Source organism: Moschus berezovskii, chromosome X (genome assembly GCF_049115385.1).
Source record: "Moschus berezovskii isolate FMDL1 chromosome X, NW_MosBer_1.0, whole genome shotgun sequence".
Lineage (NCBI taxonomy): Eukaryota > Metazoa > Chordata > Mammalia > Artiodactyla > Moschidae > Moschus > Moschus berezovskii.
Genome location: NC_142488.1, coordinates 10,789,404 through 10,806,911, shown reverse-complemented (window position 1 = coordinate 10,806,911; position 17,508 = coordinate 10,789,404). Strand labels below are relative to the sequence as shown.

General features: G+C 45.1%; 1 protein-coding gene across 3 annotated transcripts; it reads right to left on the bottom strand.

Annotated features, from left to right (window-relative positions):
• Positions 1–871: 871 nt before the first annotated feature.
• Positions 872–17,025, bottom strand: MSL3 (MSL complex subunit 3). 3 transcript variants are annotated; one of them, XM_055393291.2, is made up of 13 exons: positions 16,868–17,025; positions 15,499–15,581; positions 15,027–15,122; positions 14,596–14,687; positions 13,633–13,757; positions 13,005–13,127; positions 12,275–12,435; positions 11,391–11,549; positions 9,609–9,871; positions 8,713–8,822; positions 5,124–5,223; positions 4,705–4,789; positions 872–2,270 (listed from the first exon to the last, which is right to left on the bottom strand). In XM_055393291.2, the coding sequence occupies exons 1-13, from the start codon at positions 16,967–16,969 to the stop codon at positions 2,171–2,173; spliced, it is 1,599 nt and encodes a 532-aa protein (XP_055249266.1). In that variant the 5' UTR covers positions 16,970–17,025; the 3' UTR covers positions 872–2,170. The 3 variants fall into 3 exon arrangements, with proteins under 3 accessions (XP_055249266.1, XP_055249267.1, XP_055249268.1); XM_055393292.2 differs by having other exon boundaries at positions 13,678–13,757; XM_055393293.2 differs by lacking the exon at positions 11,391–11,549.
• Between the last annotated feature and the right edge of the window lie 483 nt (positions 17,026–17,508).

The following is a 17,508-nucleotide window of genomic DNA, read 5'->3' as shown; positions in this document are numbered from 1 at the left end:
CTCAGTCATGTCTGACCCATAGCGACTTCACAGACTGCAGCCTACCAGGCTCCTCCATCCATGGGATTTTCTAGGCAAGAGTACTGGAGTGGCTTGCCATTGCCTTCTCCACTTCCCATCCTCTGACAACTGCTGATCTACTGTTTCTATAGTTTGCCTCCTCTGGACACGTCACAAATGGAATCGTATGTGGTCATTTGTCTGCCTCCTGCTAGACCACTTTTGATAAGTGAAAGAACATACGAACCTGGTGTTACCAGCTCTTGGGGGATCCGTGCTCTCTCCCTGCCTGACTGGAGGTCAGTCCCAGCCTGGCAATCCACCTCCACAAAAAGGTCAAAAGCACATATTCATCTTCTCAAGCTAGAAGTGAATGGCTGACAGTTTGGCCACGGTCACTTATGGTGATGAAAGAAAGGTCTGCACTGTAAGCCCCCAGCAAACGCGCCCCAACCCTCTTTTCCTGAAGCAGCCCCTTCATTGCTTTTCCTTTGGTCCTCAGAAATATCTGCCATCCCGAGACCACAATCGGACTGTTCGACACGCGAGCTCTTGCTCATTCACTCATTCATTGTATTTGTTGGTGTGTGAGGACGGATGTAACATGCATGCTTTCCATGCCAGAGGTACACTGGCAACATTTCCAACCACAGGAGGTGATCTGCGCCGGGCCCCTACTGGATGCGCCCGTCTCCGTGCAAAGGAGCAGAGCTGTGTGAGCGCGTCATCCCACGTGATGGAGAGTCACTGGGGATATACGTTCTGCTTACTGGCCCCACTATTTACACCAATCAGAGGGAGAGTTAAAGCAAAGAAATCATCATTTACAAATTCACTTTGAGTTTAGAAGACGTATTCCAGGAAAGAGAGACATAGAAAATAGCATTGTTTTTATTGAAACTAAGTAGGCACAACATAATTCAATCAGCTTAAAAATGCACTAAGGCTTTGTCCCAAATGAGCATCTGGAGGGATTTGGCTTAAGCATAAGAGAAGCAGAAGCTAAAAAAAAAGTGTCTCTCCAATTACTAACAAAGAAAGAAAAAAAAAAGATTTAACTGGTGTGTTGAAGAGTCTAATTTCATTGGGGTGTAAACATGACTTCCCCAAGTTACTGCTTTTAATCTTAATCTATTGAAACCCCTTTTCCCAATGGCTATCAGGTCCTTTAACATCATCTTGCTAGATTTTATGTAATGATGTAAGACAATAAATATGTTGGCCACAAACCAGCCCAGAGTCAGGCAAAAAGACAGTGATGGGCTGTACCAACTTCTAGGAGCCACCTTTCAGTTAGGCAGCCAAGGTAGGAAAATCAAAGAAAGGAAAGAAAAACAAAACTCCTTAACAAAAAAGGTACAAAGGGAAAGCAAAATAAAATACAAAATTTAGGAATCAAAGTTACCTTACTGTTTTCCTACAACAAATAAAGAGAAAAGGACAAGACTAGAGTAAAAACTCTCTCCTGGTTCCTTCCAATAAGATGGGGAATGATTTAATCAAAATGGCCAAAAATAACATTTTACAGGAAAGGAACCATAATATTACACAACCAAGTGTAGCTATAAAATCTCAAACATTCAGGCAATGCTTTATTTAAATCACCAAAAATAAAGTTTTATAGAAAAGGAACTTTAACAAGCAAATATATAGCTGCAAATTTTCTTTTGCCATCAATATTGATTCCCTCTAAAATATTCAGGGACTACTTTGCAGTTTCCAAGCAAAACTAGAATTTGTGGGACAGAGCTGCTCAGCCTTATCACAAGAATGAAAACAGTTTGCAAAACAATTTTGTTTAATGCTAACAAATAACTAAAAGACGTAGTTACTGCTAACAAGTAGCTCCATCTACTGAAACAGCCCAACCTAAGCACATGTTCATGAACAAGTCATTGTGAATATAGCTGCTGTTTTCCTGCCATCACAGATCACGTGTATGGTGGCAAAGGTTAGATGCTGAAGGCCATCAAGGCACTGAGGAAGTAATCCTTAACAGAAATAACTACAGTAGGTAAGCAACTCAAACAAACGGGCCCACCTCTGCCAAAGGCCCCCAGGGTGGGTGTCACATGTGCTTGCTGCATAAAGAAGGCCCACTGACTCCCTAGTTCTTTACTGGGAACCGAGAACTAGATAGAGAAGCTGTTCTTCTAGGACCATCGAAACCTTAATAAATCGCCCTGGGATTCTTCGTGCTGTAGTGCGCCTCACAGGCAGCAACATAGGCAGACTCTGGGAAGAAGTCATCATGGTACTCTGCTAAAAACCTGGAAAAAAAAAACAGCCCCTATGATCACCACAGTAAAGATTAAATACTAGGAAGCAAAACAGGAATTTCCACAACTGTAACATTTCACTTTTTTTGTACTAGGTAGAAAAAAATAATATAATCTTGATTTCTATATACTGATTATGTTCATTGCACATACCTGGCTTCTATGTTAATGACTATTTCATTGGAATCCTTTCACTAGCCAGTGGACAAATTTCTATTTCTACAGCTTCTAAACTCCACTAGGTGGCAGTCTTGATTATCTAAACACTTCCATGCAAAAAGGCCTCTGAGTATTTCTACATTTTCCTGTTTTAAAAAACAAACTATAAAAAATAAACTGTTAACTCAATAAATGTCACCTGAGAAATGCACAGTACTTACATGGTCTAAGTTAAAACAAAACTGATTGGCTTAATCAGTAAAGAGCATTTTGAGTTCTACTTTGCCGTTGCCAAAAGATGCTGCAAGTTCCAGCTTAGTAGTAAAAACCTAAGACTGACTTATGCCTGACTATGGATTGATATTGAAATATAGCAAGTCACTGAGGAATCTGCCACACAGACACTATCTTGACTCTGAAGTATCAAATATTTCACCATGAAAGGCTCAAACAGGCTCACATGGGCCACATGAACCAGCATGCTAAGTAATCAGCTTCCTGTTTGCTTCCCTGACCTCCTCCCAACTGTCCCAATTCCTAAAAAGGTAAGGATAAACCTCTGCAACACCTTCTTCAGTAAAAACCAAGTCAAATTCATCTGAGGTGACTTTTTCTTCTTTGATTGTACCTTTTTTATAGCAACTCTCGATCTACTGATTCTCTAGTTGACATGTTTGGATCCATTTTCATAACCCATTACAGCTGAACAGTATGGGGGTTGGGGCTCCAACCTTCTACAGAGTTGAAAATCCCTGTATAACGATTTTATTACTTGGGCCCTCCGTATCCACTGTTCCTGCAAATTCGCAGATGCAACCAGCCACACTGATCGTGTAGTACTAAGTATATACTATTAAAGAAAAGCCACGCATAAGTGGATTTGTGCAGTTCAAACCCATGTTGTTCAAGGGTCAGCTGTATGATTTGATTTGTAAATCTATGTAAGTAACCTCCTAAAACCCTAATTTCTATTTTGTTTTGGGCATATCTCAGAATTAGAAGGCTCTCCTGTGCTAACTAGTAGCTGTCTCATTTTGGCATTATTTGATGTTTATACAAAACAGAGTTGTAAGTTTGTTTGAGGGGAAGGCTGAAGGAGATTAGGGCATTTTTGAAACTTGTTTCTAATAAAATGTTTCAAAGTTGAATTCTACTCATTTGATACATTATTCCAAATACCCAGAGGAAAGTATCTTTTACAAAGGCCAAGACTCATTTCACTGGCTGGAGGGTTCTCCACTCCAGTAAATCCTACTTGACTAGCTCTTGCAGGTTGGGAGCTAAATACAAGGAAAGAGTATCCTCTTAGAAAGAAGAAACAAGGTCAGGTAGATGGGACACACTGGGTGAGGCAGAGTGACAACCAGCCTGGAAGGCCGGGAGAAACCAGTCAATAGACATCTAGGTGGAAAAACTGGGCCACAGGCGTAAAGGAGGCTGCAATCTACAGCCCCAGGTAAGCAGAGGGCACAGCCTCAGGGTGAATGATACAACCATACAATAAAATGGCTCTGTCAGGTGGAGGAAACACTATCTTTCTCCAAATTCACAAACTATCAGCACAGACTGATTCATCATTTCTCTTAACTCCAAAGTAGACACCAAAATCAGACCTACAAATGTATGTACATGGAACAAAGAAAAATCACATGCTTAAGGTACTCTTGAATAAAATACATAAAATTAAATAGTTATCAATCTCAATCACCTCTTTAGAAAATTAATTTTCTACTCACATGGCTATCCAACTGGATTCTTCCAGTGACACAAAAAAATTTTACCTCTGTGCCCTTTGCTTGCTGCTGCTGCTGCTGCGTCACTTCAGTCGTGTCCGACTCTGTGTGACCCCATAGACGGAAGCCCACCAGGCTCCCCCATCCCTGGGATTCTCCAGGCAAGAACACTGGAGTGGGTTGCCATTTCCTTCTCCAGTGTGTGAAAGTGAAGTCGCTCAGTTGTGTCCGACCCTTAGCGACCCCACGGACTGCAGCCTACCAGGCTCCTCCATCCAGGGGATTTTTTAGGCAATAGTACTGGAGTGGCTTGCCATTGCCTTCTCCGACTCTTTGCTTAGAAACCAGATAAACTATGAAAAAATGAAACAGCTCCAACTCCCCATATTACAATTACTATCAGAACCAACCATATTTAGGTAATACTGCTACCATTCCAAATACCAGAGCTAGCTTCTACATCTGCTGAAGACAAGTTCAGAAAAGTCATATATACGGTGGCAGGGTAAGTTTTGACAAAGTAATAACAATACCTCAGAAAGAGATCAAAGTGCTTCAGTAAAGCCTTCAGATTCTTCTCAGAAAAGGACATCTTTCCAAGGATTTCTGGAAGTTTCACTGCATTAAAAAGAAAAGCAAAATCATTTACAATGGCACAATCTGGCGATCAGTGGGACACACTCAGGGATCCTCTGGGTCCCCATGACCTTATTCAAACTGAAACTAACATCTATGCTGCCAAACAAAACCAAAACTCTTACTGAACATAGAGTAGTAAGTACAAATATCACAAACACAATTTGTATGAAATTTAAGATTCATTGTTTTTAAGAGATCAACATTCAATGATTTTTCTTAGACCCCCAAATTACCACAAGGTGTACTTAAGCCTACAGGTGTTAAAGTGGAAAATAAAAAAGGTAAGAAGAAAGCAGGGACCAGGATTTCTTACCAAACAAACGCAGCAAGTGTTGTGCCCCATAAATGTAAGAGGCTGGAGGTGGTTGGTCACCTGGGGGATAACTATCAGGTACAAGTTTCCAGGAGAGGACCTGTGAAAAGCACAGTGAATACTTTGTTGTTATATCTTCACACTCCATTACCCACAGATCTTTACATTTGGAATTCCAGCAGAAATACACACACTTTGACATTGCCAGGCTGGCAGAAAGACACGGCTCATCAAGTGTCTCATTTCTACCCTGGAGCTTCCCATCCATTTGGCACCTCTGGAGCTGCCTCACAGATGGACCAGAAAATGGGAAGAAACCAAACATGGAACAGGACAATGACAAGAAACCAATTTGGAGGTTCTAAAGCCATCCCACCTTCCTTTGCAATATGGAGACAGTTCTAATCACCTAAAATTATGACAAATTGTGTGCAGATGAAAAAAATATGCCACTGTATTAAATAAACACAAACTCATAAAAATAAAAAAGGAAAGAGGACTTAAAATTGGGAAGATATTTGGTTTTTGGTTTTCTAATTTTCAATAGCTTCTACCTATAAATTAGCTGTAACTGTTTTGTCATTCGGCTCTTTCTTCTTCACTGGAAAATTCTGCTGTTGTAGACAATGAAGCAATAAAAGTTGTTTTGAGAAATGTTACCACCGTGTCAAGATTCTCTAAGTTTCTGCTATGTTACAGTCACTCTGGAAACTAATTTCACCCACTGAATCAAGTGAAAATAGACTTCAGCCCTGGCAACTGACTGCTTTTCCTTCACTTTGAATTCCAGAAGTGTGGGTGGATTTGGGGCTTTTGTTAAAGTAACAGTTGAATTTCAAAACTCTCTGATGAGCTTCCAGAGAAATATTTCAGCAAATTATAGGTCTATTCTACCTAGTTGCTGCTTTGCTTTTTGGGATCTGCCAAGTTTAATCTGGAAATAGCTGGGTCAAAGAAAGCCCTCTATAAGACAAAGCAGAAGGATGCCAAAATGAGCCCAGAAAGGCTGATGTCGTCAATTTAATCAAATGAAATTTTAGAAATTAACAAGCACCACCATGGTTCCATCCGTCTCCATGATGAAGGCCCAGGTTGCAGCCCATGCCTCACCAACCCCACGCTTCTGTGGTATACAAGCCTCAAGGCAGGAGTAAGTTTCTGCTTCTTTATACTACCCCTAGCACCGAACTCCACGGTGCACACAGCTAAAGCTCAGCAACTGTTTTGACAGTGACACTCAAAGTGAACATGGGGGAATCCACCATCACTGGAGGCACGAAGGGCACACTCATGTGCAAAAGCAGATTGTGTGGTTAGTTAGCGAGCCTGGCCACATCCCTCCCTCAATTCTGCAGCTCAATGTAGTGAATCAGCTCTCTCAAAGATGCATTATGGGGGGAAATAACAGATTTCCAGTGGAGGAAGTCTCAACCGGGGTGTGCACAGGAATCACCTGTGATCTCAACCAGGACTACGCCAGTCCAGACCCTCCCTGGTGCGGCTGGGCGGCAAACGGCATTGGGAGAGTGAGTCTCAGGTGGTCAGGATGCAGGACCCTGGGGAAAACATGCTGCGATGGAGGCTTTATGCAGACGGAATGCACCAAGGTCCCATCGTGAGAGCCTGTCCAACCCCAACCACTTTTTCACTAGACCTTGTAGCTGTACCTATCACCACTAGATGGCGGCATTGCACCAGTGATCAGAGTGGGAATGGCTGTGCCTCAATTCAGATGTCTTCTGGCGGTCCCCAACTTTTTGGCACCAGGAACCAGTTTTATGAAAGACAATTTTTCCATTGGGGATGATTCAAGTGCATTAGATCTATTGTGCGCTGTATTTCTATGATTACATCAGCTCCACCTCAGCTCATCCAGCCTAAGATCCTGGAGGTTGGGGACTGCTGTAAGAAACAGGATTCTTGAATAAAAACACCTGCAGGGCTTTCTAGTCTGAAAAAAGGAAAATTAGGGACTGCTTCGGAGAAGGCAATGGCAAGCCACTCCAGTACTCTTGCCTAGAAAATCCCATGGATGGAGGAGCCTGGTAGGCTGCAGTCTATGGGGTCACACAGAGTCGGACACGACTGAAGTGACTTAGCAGCAGCAGCAGCAGGGACTGCTTGCACTAGGAATTTCCTAACCTTCCCTCAACATCACTGGAACACGAACTGGGTTTTCTAGTAGAGGTCAGTCAACTTATAGCCCTTGAGCCAAAGCAACCCCCTCATGCTAAAACAACTGTTTTTAAATGTTTTTTTTTAATTAAATGAATACTATTTCACGACATATAAAAATCATATGAAATTTGATTACTTAGCACACATGAATATTCATTGGAGGGACTGATCCTGAAGCTCCAGTACTTTGGCCACCTGATGAGAAGGACTGACTCATTGGAAAAGACCCTGATGCTGGCAAAGATGGAAGGCAGGAGGAGAAGGGGACGACAGACAGTGAGATGGTTGGATGGCATCACCGACTCCATGGACATGAGTTTGAGCAAGCTCCGGGAGTTGGTGATGGACAGGGAAGCCTGGCGTGCTGCGGTCCACGGGGTCACAAAGAGTCGGACACAACTGAGCGACTGAACTGAACTGAGCACACATGAATGAATCTGGGGGCCACCCAGCACACTCATTTGTGAACCATTCACACCACTTTCACAAGCTGATGCACAACCCTGAAAAGATTTACAATCTGACCCTTTATAAGAAAAGTTTGCTGACCCCTGTCACCAAACATTCTGTCTCGTAAAGCCATCCTCCCCTGTGCACAGAAACTTGCTAGGCAAGACATCTCCTGAACACTGGACTAAGACATCTCCTAATTCCTGAAATACTCACTATGTATCTCAGTTAACTGGCCTTAAAAATAGTTTCAAACGGAAGCTTTCCTGTCTGTAAAAGGGAACTCTGGTGGTAAGGCTATTCTCAAGAACCTGAGGTAATTTAGATCAAGCACCTGGCACGATGCTAGCATACAGCATGCCCTCAAAGGGATGGCTATTATACTGTTACAGATAGGTTTTATATTTTTAAATGGTTAAGACCAAAAGTAGAATAATATCACATAAACGAAAAATTATCTGATACCCAAACGGCAGTGTCCATAAACACGGTTTTATTGGAACATGGCACACTCATTCATTTACACAGTGTCTGGGGCCGCTTTGGAGCTGGGGAGTCTCGACAGTGACTATGTAGCCCACAAGGTTTAAAATATTTACTCTCTGGCCTTTTGCAGAAAAACTGTACTGACAACTGTTCTATAAAATAACAATACTCCTATTTCAATACTTGGACTTACTTGAAATAGAAGAGGAATGGAAGTGCAGGGCTATAATCCTAACCATTGTCTCATTTTAGAAACCACAAATACAATGTTACACATCATACAAAAAATTCTGTTAATATCCAGGGCAAGAGTAACATAATGTTCCTTCTAAGGCAAGAGTAACATAATGTTTCTTCTAAGGCAAGAGTAACATAATGTTTCTTCTAAGCAAACGGATTTCCTCTTATAAGACTTTTTAAGAAAACACAAAAGGAAGGGTTCAAAGGGGGTGAACAACAGACGTTAATGCTTTACCTCATTTATTTCATTAGTTCTTCTGCCTTCAAAGCCAGCAAACACCGTACTCCCTTCCTTGCTAGGGGTCAGAGGAACAGGCGAGGATGATCTGCTGTGAACAGGTGTCTCTTTAAAAGGAAAAGGCTTTAATTAGTCACCAATTCATTAATTATCCACTAATTAATCATACAGCTACTGAATTAAAGATTGCTGGAAGACCTTTGCAAACAGCAGAGAAGTTATTAATTTTTACCAATAAGACTTCCCTGTCAAGGACAGTACCTAGAATATTATTTGATGGAAAAAAAGGAAAGAAAAGGAATCAAGTTCAGAGATATCCCTAGTGGCTCAGACAGAATTCACCTGCAATGCAGGAGATCTGGGTTTGATCCCTGAGTTGGGAAGACCCCTTGGAGAAGTGAATGGCAACCCACTCCAGTATTCTTGCCCGGGAATTCCCATGGACAGAGGACACTGGTGGGCTACACCAGGGGGTCGCAAAGAGTCAGACACAACTGAGCGACTGACACTTTCATTTTCACACTTCACTGAGATAAACTATGTACAACATGATGAAACTCAAAAACATTGTATGTTACACAAAAGAAGCCATGGACAAAAGGCCACGTATTGTTTGATTCCACTGATGAATTCATGCCCAGAAGAGGCAGATCCATAGGTACAGGACATTAACTTGTTCAGGGCTTCAGGGAGGGACTGCCAACGGACAGGTGAGCCAGCGTGAAACTGGTCAGTACCAGGAATCCTGATTGTAGAGCTGAAGGTGCAGGGGTAGTGGGGGGGCTCCCATCTCCCGCTGGACTGGGTTCAGGAGCACGGTGCCTGACCCAGACCAAGCACAGAGTCGGCATCAGCTCTCTCCGGCATGGCCTTCCTGTGGGCAGTGGACTTACTCTTTTCCAGGTGCAGGAACAGCTTGGGCATGCTGGCAGACGTGTCCTGCTGCCGGCGCTTAGGCTGGGGTGAGGCGCTGCTCTCAGACAGCCTGTCGCAGTTGGCAGAGTGGCGTGTGGACCGCCTCAGAGACTGCAAGGCTTCCGGCTCGCCTTTGCGCCTTTTGGGGGTGGTTGGCTCGCCTGAGGCTGGCTGACTCTCTGTGGACTGTGGTGTGGATGGATTCAGCAAAGGTGGGCTTGGAGAGAGCTCCTCCTGGTTCCTACAGAAGGAAGGGGAACACATCACACGCGCCCGGCCCACAGAACCTCTGTAAAGCCTGGAGGGGTTCCTCAATGTCCTTCAGACAGAAAACAGCCTCCACTCCACTCCAGGAGGCTTAGAAACTTTCACTTCCAGATATGCCAAAACAAACACTTTCTCAAAAGGTAACTAAACATTATTATACCATTTTCACCCTTTAACTCTTCAAGGCACGCTGGCATTAAAGGCTGTGATACCCTTTGTCCTTGTTTTATATCAGTGGTTCACAACTCAGGGGTGATTCCACTCTGGGGGGAACACAGACACCTTCTGCAGTCAGTTTTGATGGTCACAACTGGGAAAGTGCCATTGGCATCCAGTGGGTGAAGGCCAGGGATGCTGCTCACCATCCTACAGTGCACAGTTCGGCCTCCGCCACCAACAATGATCCAATTAAAAACATCAGTTGAGCCAAGGCTGAGAAACCATGGTGGCGAGACTAAGAATACAACATCATCTCATCACAGTGTAACTACTGATAGGGCTAGAATGACACAAACGTTGGTCACATTTTGTGGAAACATGCGGTCCACTCTAGACACTGGGAATCTTGAGGTTTGGAGGAGGGTGTGGGGACATCAACAGAGGTCCCCACTGAGTCACACAGGCCTCTCAAATGGGGTGGAACCAACGGGGAAGGAAGGCAGCCAAAGAAGAGATAGTCGTAAGGCAGACAGACAATTAGCAGACAGGACCTGAGGAGGAAGGGGAGCAAGGGGGTGAGGGGAAAGGAGAGCAATGCTTGGTGCAGCAAGTGGGAAGCTGTCAGTGACTCTGGGGAGCAGAGGGAGGCGGGAGACCAAGATAGATGGGAAACAGGCAAGAGGAGATGCAGGGGTGGAAATCATGAAAACAGACCACTCTCTTGGGAAGATGGGCCTGAGGCAGACAAGGAAGCAGCTTACACAGATAGAGGCATGGACTCAGGTGTGGGGGTGGGGGGACTATTGTTGAACCCAAAGAATGGAGATTTGGAAATGTTTGGTCACCGAGGGAAGACAGTGGTGACACAGCAAAGTGGGAAAGAAACTAACCTTTACTTGAAGGCCTAAGGCAGCCGGCCCTTCATGCACTTGCTCATTTAATAACCACCTACAGGCAAGTGTTCTTCCCATTGTTCAGAGGGAAAGCAAGAGACTCAGATGACACTTCGCCAAGTCACAAATTCAAACCCACACCCAACCTTCTCAGACCATGCTCTCTTCACCCCACTGTCTTTGGAAAGAAGGGCACTGGCTACACTAAAGCCACTTTCTCTACACTGAAATCTTCACTTGGTAAAAACTTCCACAGACATTTGAAAGTGAATGATGACTCAAGCTTACCGAAGAAAAAAGAAAACCACCAGGATGGACAGTGGTTTGCAATGTACTCCCTTCTCCAAACATGTTGGCCCCGTAGCATCCAATGGAAATCTTTAAAACAGATCTAGCTATTTGATTCCTGATAACTGATGGTTGAACTGCAAGCTAACTTACCTATTAGTGTTTGTGGTACTTTCCTTAATTGGAAGAAAAAATTTGGATGAAGTCACTTTTTTATACTGAACTTGTTCATATGGATAGAGCAAAACCAATGGGAGAGTGTAATCAAAGGTTATTCTTAATCCATCCACCATCTCCTTACAAAGGTCAACGCTGCAAGGATTAAAGAGATTAGAGATGCAATAAAATAACAGAACTTTTCAAAATGTCACAGTGAAGGTGCACATTTCTAATCAGGAAGAGTTTTAAACACTATATATTACACCTAAGTGTGCAAAACACAAAGTCTGTAGGTGCCAACAATAAAGAATTAAATGGGAGCACAGACCTAGGATATAGAGTGCAGTAAGCAAGTAATTTTCATTTACACACTGAACTCAAGTGAATATGCTCAGTGCCACACAAGGAGCCCAAGTAGTCTGTGCTACAGAAAGTAGACACACCCCAGTCACCCGCAGCTGAAGGGGGTGGTCATGATGAACTAACACACCTGTTTAAACTGGAACAATCTACTTGTCTGACTCCACTCCTGCTGGGTCATGTTCCCAAAGCAAGCTATGAGGACACTTACTCAGATTAGGGTAAAGACCTGTTTGTAAACAAGTTTCAACAAAGTTCTCAGTCCCCATTCTGGTACTTCTCAAAGCAAAAAAAAAAAAAAAAAGAGTTAGCTCCCTAAATCAGGCTCCTAAAGAGTTACTGAACATTCCGATAAAAGGATAGTATTTTGAAACTTAACTGCTTACTGTGTGAGTTAAGTGTTACAGTACGTGAATTGATAGTCACTGAAACAGACAGTGTTACGTGTTCTAAATGGAAGTTTACTCTCTAATACCCAGAGTGAACCATGAAATGCCACCCCTCCCTCCCCCACTTACTTCTTTTCCGCTGGGACATAATGTGCATTCATGTTGGCGTGTGCCATGGCATGATGGTGACGAGGCCGCTCATTGGCTGAAAAGGCTGCATTGATAGCAAAATGCTTCACGTACGATTCCAAAATAGTTATGATGTTGGTCTGGCATGGAAGTTTCACTAACTGTCAACAAACACATAAACATTTGATGTACACATTCCACTGGATAAACCATATATTCCAAGAAACAGTGGTCTTGTGTATGTTATTTTTGAAGCTCTATTTTAAAGTCAGTTGTGTACGAAGATAATTCTTTAAGTAAATGTGCTTTGAAACTCTCTGACTTTTCTTCTACTGATCATATCCCCATGTAGATTACAATAATAATTTAATTAATAACTAATTTTAAAAATAAATGCAAGCAATGATTCTCAGCTTAGGGACCCATTAGAACCATTTGGGGAACCTCTAAGATATCCACAGCTGCCACTCCCAACGTCACAGATCAGTTTTCACCTTAAGCTTGAAGCCCAGGCATCAGGACTCTGCAAAGCTCTCTAGAAGAGTCTAACAGGCAGCCAGGGCTGGAAAAGACTGTGCACACTTCCATCAGGAGAACACTACTGCCAGAGAAGTTTAAAACCCAACTCAGTACAGAACCTGAGTTTCATCCCTCCAAGGTTCTCAACTTTCTGTGATTGCAAAATATGGCTCAATTACAAATCCACGTTTTATGTGTTCTCCTTGTTTACCCGTTTCCTTCTGTTGATATAGTAACAATCGTCCTCAAGCTTCTTCTTCAAAACTTCAGGGATTTCTATAGTTATTGCTCTTTCTTCCATTTCCTTTTTTGCGTGCAGCTCTGGTCCTTCCTTCTGCAATATCACAATTTCATTTTAACTACCTAAAACAGAGAGTCTACACCCAAAGGACTAACATAAGCACAGCTACAACGAAACAGACCAGTTAATCCTTGACATTGACACCAGTAATGCTGTCACATGTTCTAATGAGAAGTATATTAAAGGCCAAAAGTTAACTTGTTTCAGGGCACTAACAACATTGCAAATGCTTGTTTCTTTTCTTCCCAATTTAACTTTACCAGTGGGATTCATGTTAACTTTGTATTCAGGCAAACAGAAGATGCTAAACTCTTGATACACACCATTTAAAAATTAATCAGCATTATAAAATGTTCACAATTTCATTGAAAAAAAAGGGGTGAAATGATTTGTGGAAACATTTCATGGGTATAAAAAGCCACAGAGAAGTTTTTATAGTAAAAAGGGTTTTTTCCCCCTTATATATGAAGTACAATTTTATCACATTTGGTTAAAAAGATGGGTTTTGACAAAACATTTCACAACTAGAAAATTTTACCACCAAAATATATGCCAAAGAGCTTTTCCAATAAGAACTGTATACCACTTCAGTCTTTTCTTCAATATCACCCTCTTCACTTATTTCTCCATCCTTTTCTTCACTGTCAGAGGAACTGCTTATTGCTGGGTAAAACAGAAAACAGCAGGCAAACCTGCATTACACACTTCCTTAACCTTACATTCACAATTCCTTAGGGCGGCATGCCTGGCTTACCGCTAGTAATAAGAAACTACTGTCCAGCATAAAGTTTAAACACCGAACACAAATACTGGACCTTCCAGAATAGAAATTCATTTTGAAAGAATATAATACCAACCTCAAGGGGTGCAAAAACCACACAAGTAAATGATCTGCAAGTGTTTAGTCACCAAGGATCTTATCGTTCCCTGTCACATTCACAAGTGGAGCAAGGTACCAAGAAGAAAACATGAGAATGGAGCTCTGAGGGGCTACTACACGACACTGATTGAGAAGGCAGGGGTCATGTGCAAGACCACCAGGTCTAACTAGGGACTTTCTGACTGCTACTTTAATTATCAAAAACAAATGGGCAAATGTTTTATGAAATGAGCTTACCATGTTCCCTTGTCTAAAATTTCAGTGAATCTTTGCCCTCAATCCTGCAGTATAAAAGAACTAGGTAAAACTCCTTTCGGAGAAGGCAGTGGCAAGCCACTCCAGTACTCTTGCCTGGAAAATCCCATGGATGGAGGAGCCTGGTAGCCTGCAGTCCGTGGGGTCGCTAAGGGTCGGACACGACTGAGCGACTTCACTTTCACACACTGGAGAAGGAAATGGCAACCCACTCCAGTGTTCTTGCCTGGAGAATCCCAGGGAAGGGGGAGCCTGGTGGGCTTTGGTCTATGGGCTCACACAGAGTCGGACACGACTGAAGTGACTTAGCAGCAGCAGCAGCAGCAAAACTCCTTTTAACCTGAGACAATAAGTCAAGCCACTCACAGTTTTCATCGTTTTCGTCAGCAGGGAGGCTTTTTAAGACAGAGTCCACACCAGGCAACCTGCAGCGCTTCCTCTTTCTTCCTGTGCTTCTCCTGAAACGGATAAATACCCCTGAAATGTTGACTGATATGGGTGTTGAGGTTAAAAAAACAAACAAAAAAAATGCAGCAACAATAATTCTTAAGTATCGAAGATATAATTACATTTAAAAGATAAGTGGTAACCTCCATTTCAGAATACTACACGATAATCTCTCTGAAAGCACAGCAGTTATTTCGAATACAATAGAAGCACTATTTGCTACTATGCTTTAAATATGTTACATGACTTGATAAGACACGTTTATCAGATTTTTAAAGTTTTCTCTGACAAAAATTCTAAACCTTAAAAGAAAACACATTGAGCAAAATTCATGTTTTTGGTATTCTTACAGGCGAGCTACAGCTTTTTTGGCCAATTTCCGCTGTAATCTCCGATTTTCATCGGTGTCACGAAGGACATGATCCTCTGCTGCCCATCTATCCCAGCTAAAGACACAAAAGAGGAAAAAAGTGTAAAATTCAGTGTTTTAGTCTGACATGAAACAAATGTTAAAAGCACCACACAGGAACAGATGTCTCAAAATTACCTTTCAGAAAATTATTTAAATATTTTAAATCACAAAAAGAGAAACCACAACTCATTCAGACACAAAAGCAATGGGAGTCTCCAAAAGCACCCATAAAGAATCCAAATATAGTCGACTCAGAAGTAATCATTCGTCAGCGTAGGTAAGGTTTGACAAAAAAGCAAAAACAGGAAATGAAACTTTCCTAGGAGTGTTTCTAAAATTTAACAAAGAAGTTTGCAATGTTCCTGTGTGCAGATGATCAATTTTCAGTCCGGTTTAACAAGTACACTCACCTTCTGTTCCAACCATTAAAATGGATCAGATATTCTGGGATCTTTCTGCCTTTTTCGTCTTTCCCAACAATAACATCGACGATCTGAAACCAGAAAATATCGTCCACAAACAATAGAACATACAGAATATCAGAAGCTGGATTAGGAAAACTAGATCATGGGCTTTTTTGTAAAAGAAAGGAAAGCATTCTTTCCTTTTTTAGACGGAGAGCTGGGCTGAAACATTTTTCCTTTCAATTCCATTTTTTCCCCTGAGTGGATGCCTCAAAATAGGAAACATCCCTCCAACCACCCCCTGATTGGTCTCTGAGTGTGAGAACGGGTGTAGCTTCTGAAGCCATTAGTCAGCCGAGTTGTCACTAACTAAGAGTCCCGGCCTGACAAGCGAGCCTCTGCCAACAGAGCTCTGGGAGTTGTAGTTTCCTGGGCTCCAGGGCCCGTTGGGCTCGCAGATTCTGCCATCCCGCCTAGCGGTGTCCCCAGGGGGAAATTCGGGGGCAAATGAAGGGGCGTGTCACCCTTGGGGAGACCCAAGGCGGGGAGGGAGGTGGCATGGCAAACAGAAACCTGAGGCAGGGGCAGCGGGGGTGGAGCCCCAAAGTAGAATGTAAAGCCCGGAGGGGCGCTGGGGCCAGCCCCCACCCCCGACCTGCGAGACCCACTCCCTCACGCCACCTAGACCGGAGGAGCTGCTGATGAGGCTCCTTTATCTCCCAACCTCCGAAACTTAGGCGGACAGGCAGGGGGGCACGACACGGCCGACTGAAAACCTAAATGGTGCAAGGCCCTGGAGGACGAAGACACCCTCTCAACCTGGCTCTCGGAGAGTGGATCCGGGCCTACGGGAGGGGCCGAGCCCAGGCCACGACGGGCCCAGGGCAACGGCGTCGCCAGTTGACAGCCAGCACTGCGGTGTTACCTATGGATTAGGGCCGGGGCCGCTCGATCAAGGCATCGCGCGGGAGCCCAAGCGGCCCCAGACCGCACAGGACGGGGAGCGTTAACCTCCAGGCAGAGGCCTTGAGCAAGCGGCCTCCTGGACGCGCAGCCCCCGCCGCTCTCAGGTGCACAGACCGACGCCGCGGCTCCGGCAGCGCGACGCCGCCAGCGCTAGCTTTCCGACAGCGCCGGCGCAGCCCCCGGCCCAGGGCGGAAGCGGAAGCGTCCCAGCTCCGACTCCCCGCCGCGGCGCCCCGCGAGCGCCCCCTGCCGCCCGCGCGGCGCCGCGCAGGCCGAGGAGCCGCGAGCAAGGAGCGCCGAGCCCCGCCACTTCCCCCGCGCCGCGGCACCGTCAGCACCCGCATCCGCGTTCGCCTCCCGTCCCGGGGTTCCCGGCCCGCGCCTCCTCCCTGCCCCTCCGCGCTGGCACCTTGGCATCGTACAGCACTCGCGCCTTGGTGGGGTCAGGCTCGAAGCACAGCACTTTCTCCCCTGAATGGAATTTAAATTTCATGCCCTCGCTCGCGCTCATTTGCTCATCGTGGCGGAGGGCGAGGCTCCGGGGCGGGCGGAGCGCGCGCGGTGGGGGAGGGGGTGGGGGCTGGGAGGTGGCGCGCGGCGGCGGGGGTGGCGGGGAGGGAGCGGGGACTGGCGGAGGCTGTGGCCGGCCCGCCCTCGGCCCCGCCTCTGCCCGCCCCGCGCCGCCACTGGACCTCGGAGCGGCCGAGCGCGCGCGCTCCCGCTCGAGCGCGTCCCTGCGCGTGGCCGCCGGGCTCCCGGGTGGCTGGGAGTCGGGCGGCCTGCGGCCCCTCCAGCCCTCCTGGGAAAGGCGGCCGCAGCGGGCTGCGCCCACGAGGTCAACGCGCCGGGGCCCGCTCGGCTCCGGGGACCGGAGAACCTGGGGTGGGCACTGGCGCCGGGGAAGCTCCCTGGCCGCGCCGCCTCGGCCAACTTAGCAGAACGCTGTGGCACCGCGGGCAGGACGGCGGGCCGGAGTCGGATCTAGAGGGGCAGTGGCCTTGATTCGCGGTGGGAGGCGGGGAGCGAAGCGTGGTGGAAGAGAGATTAAAG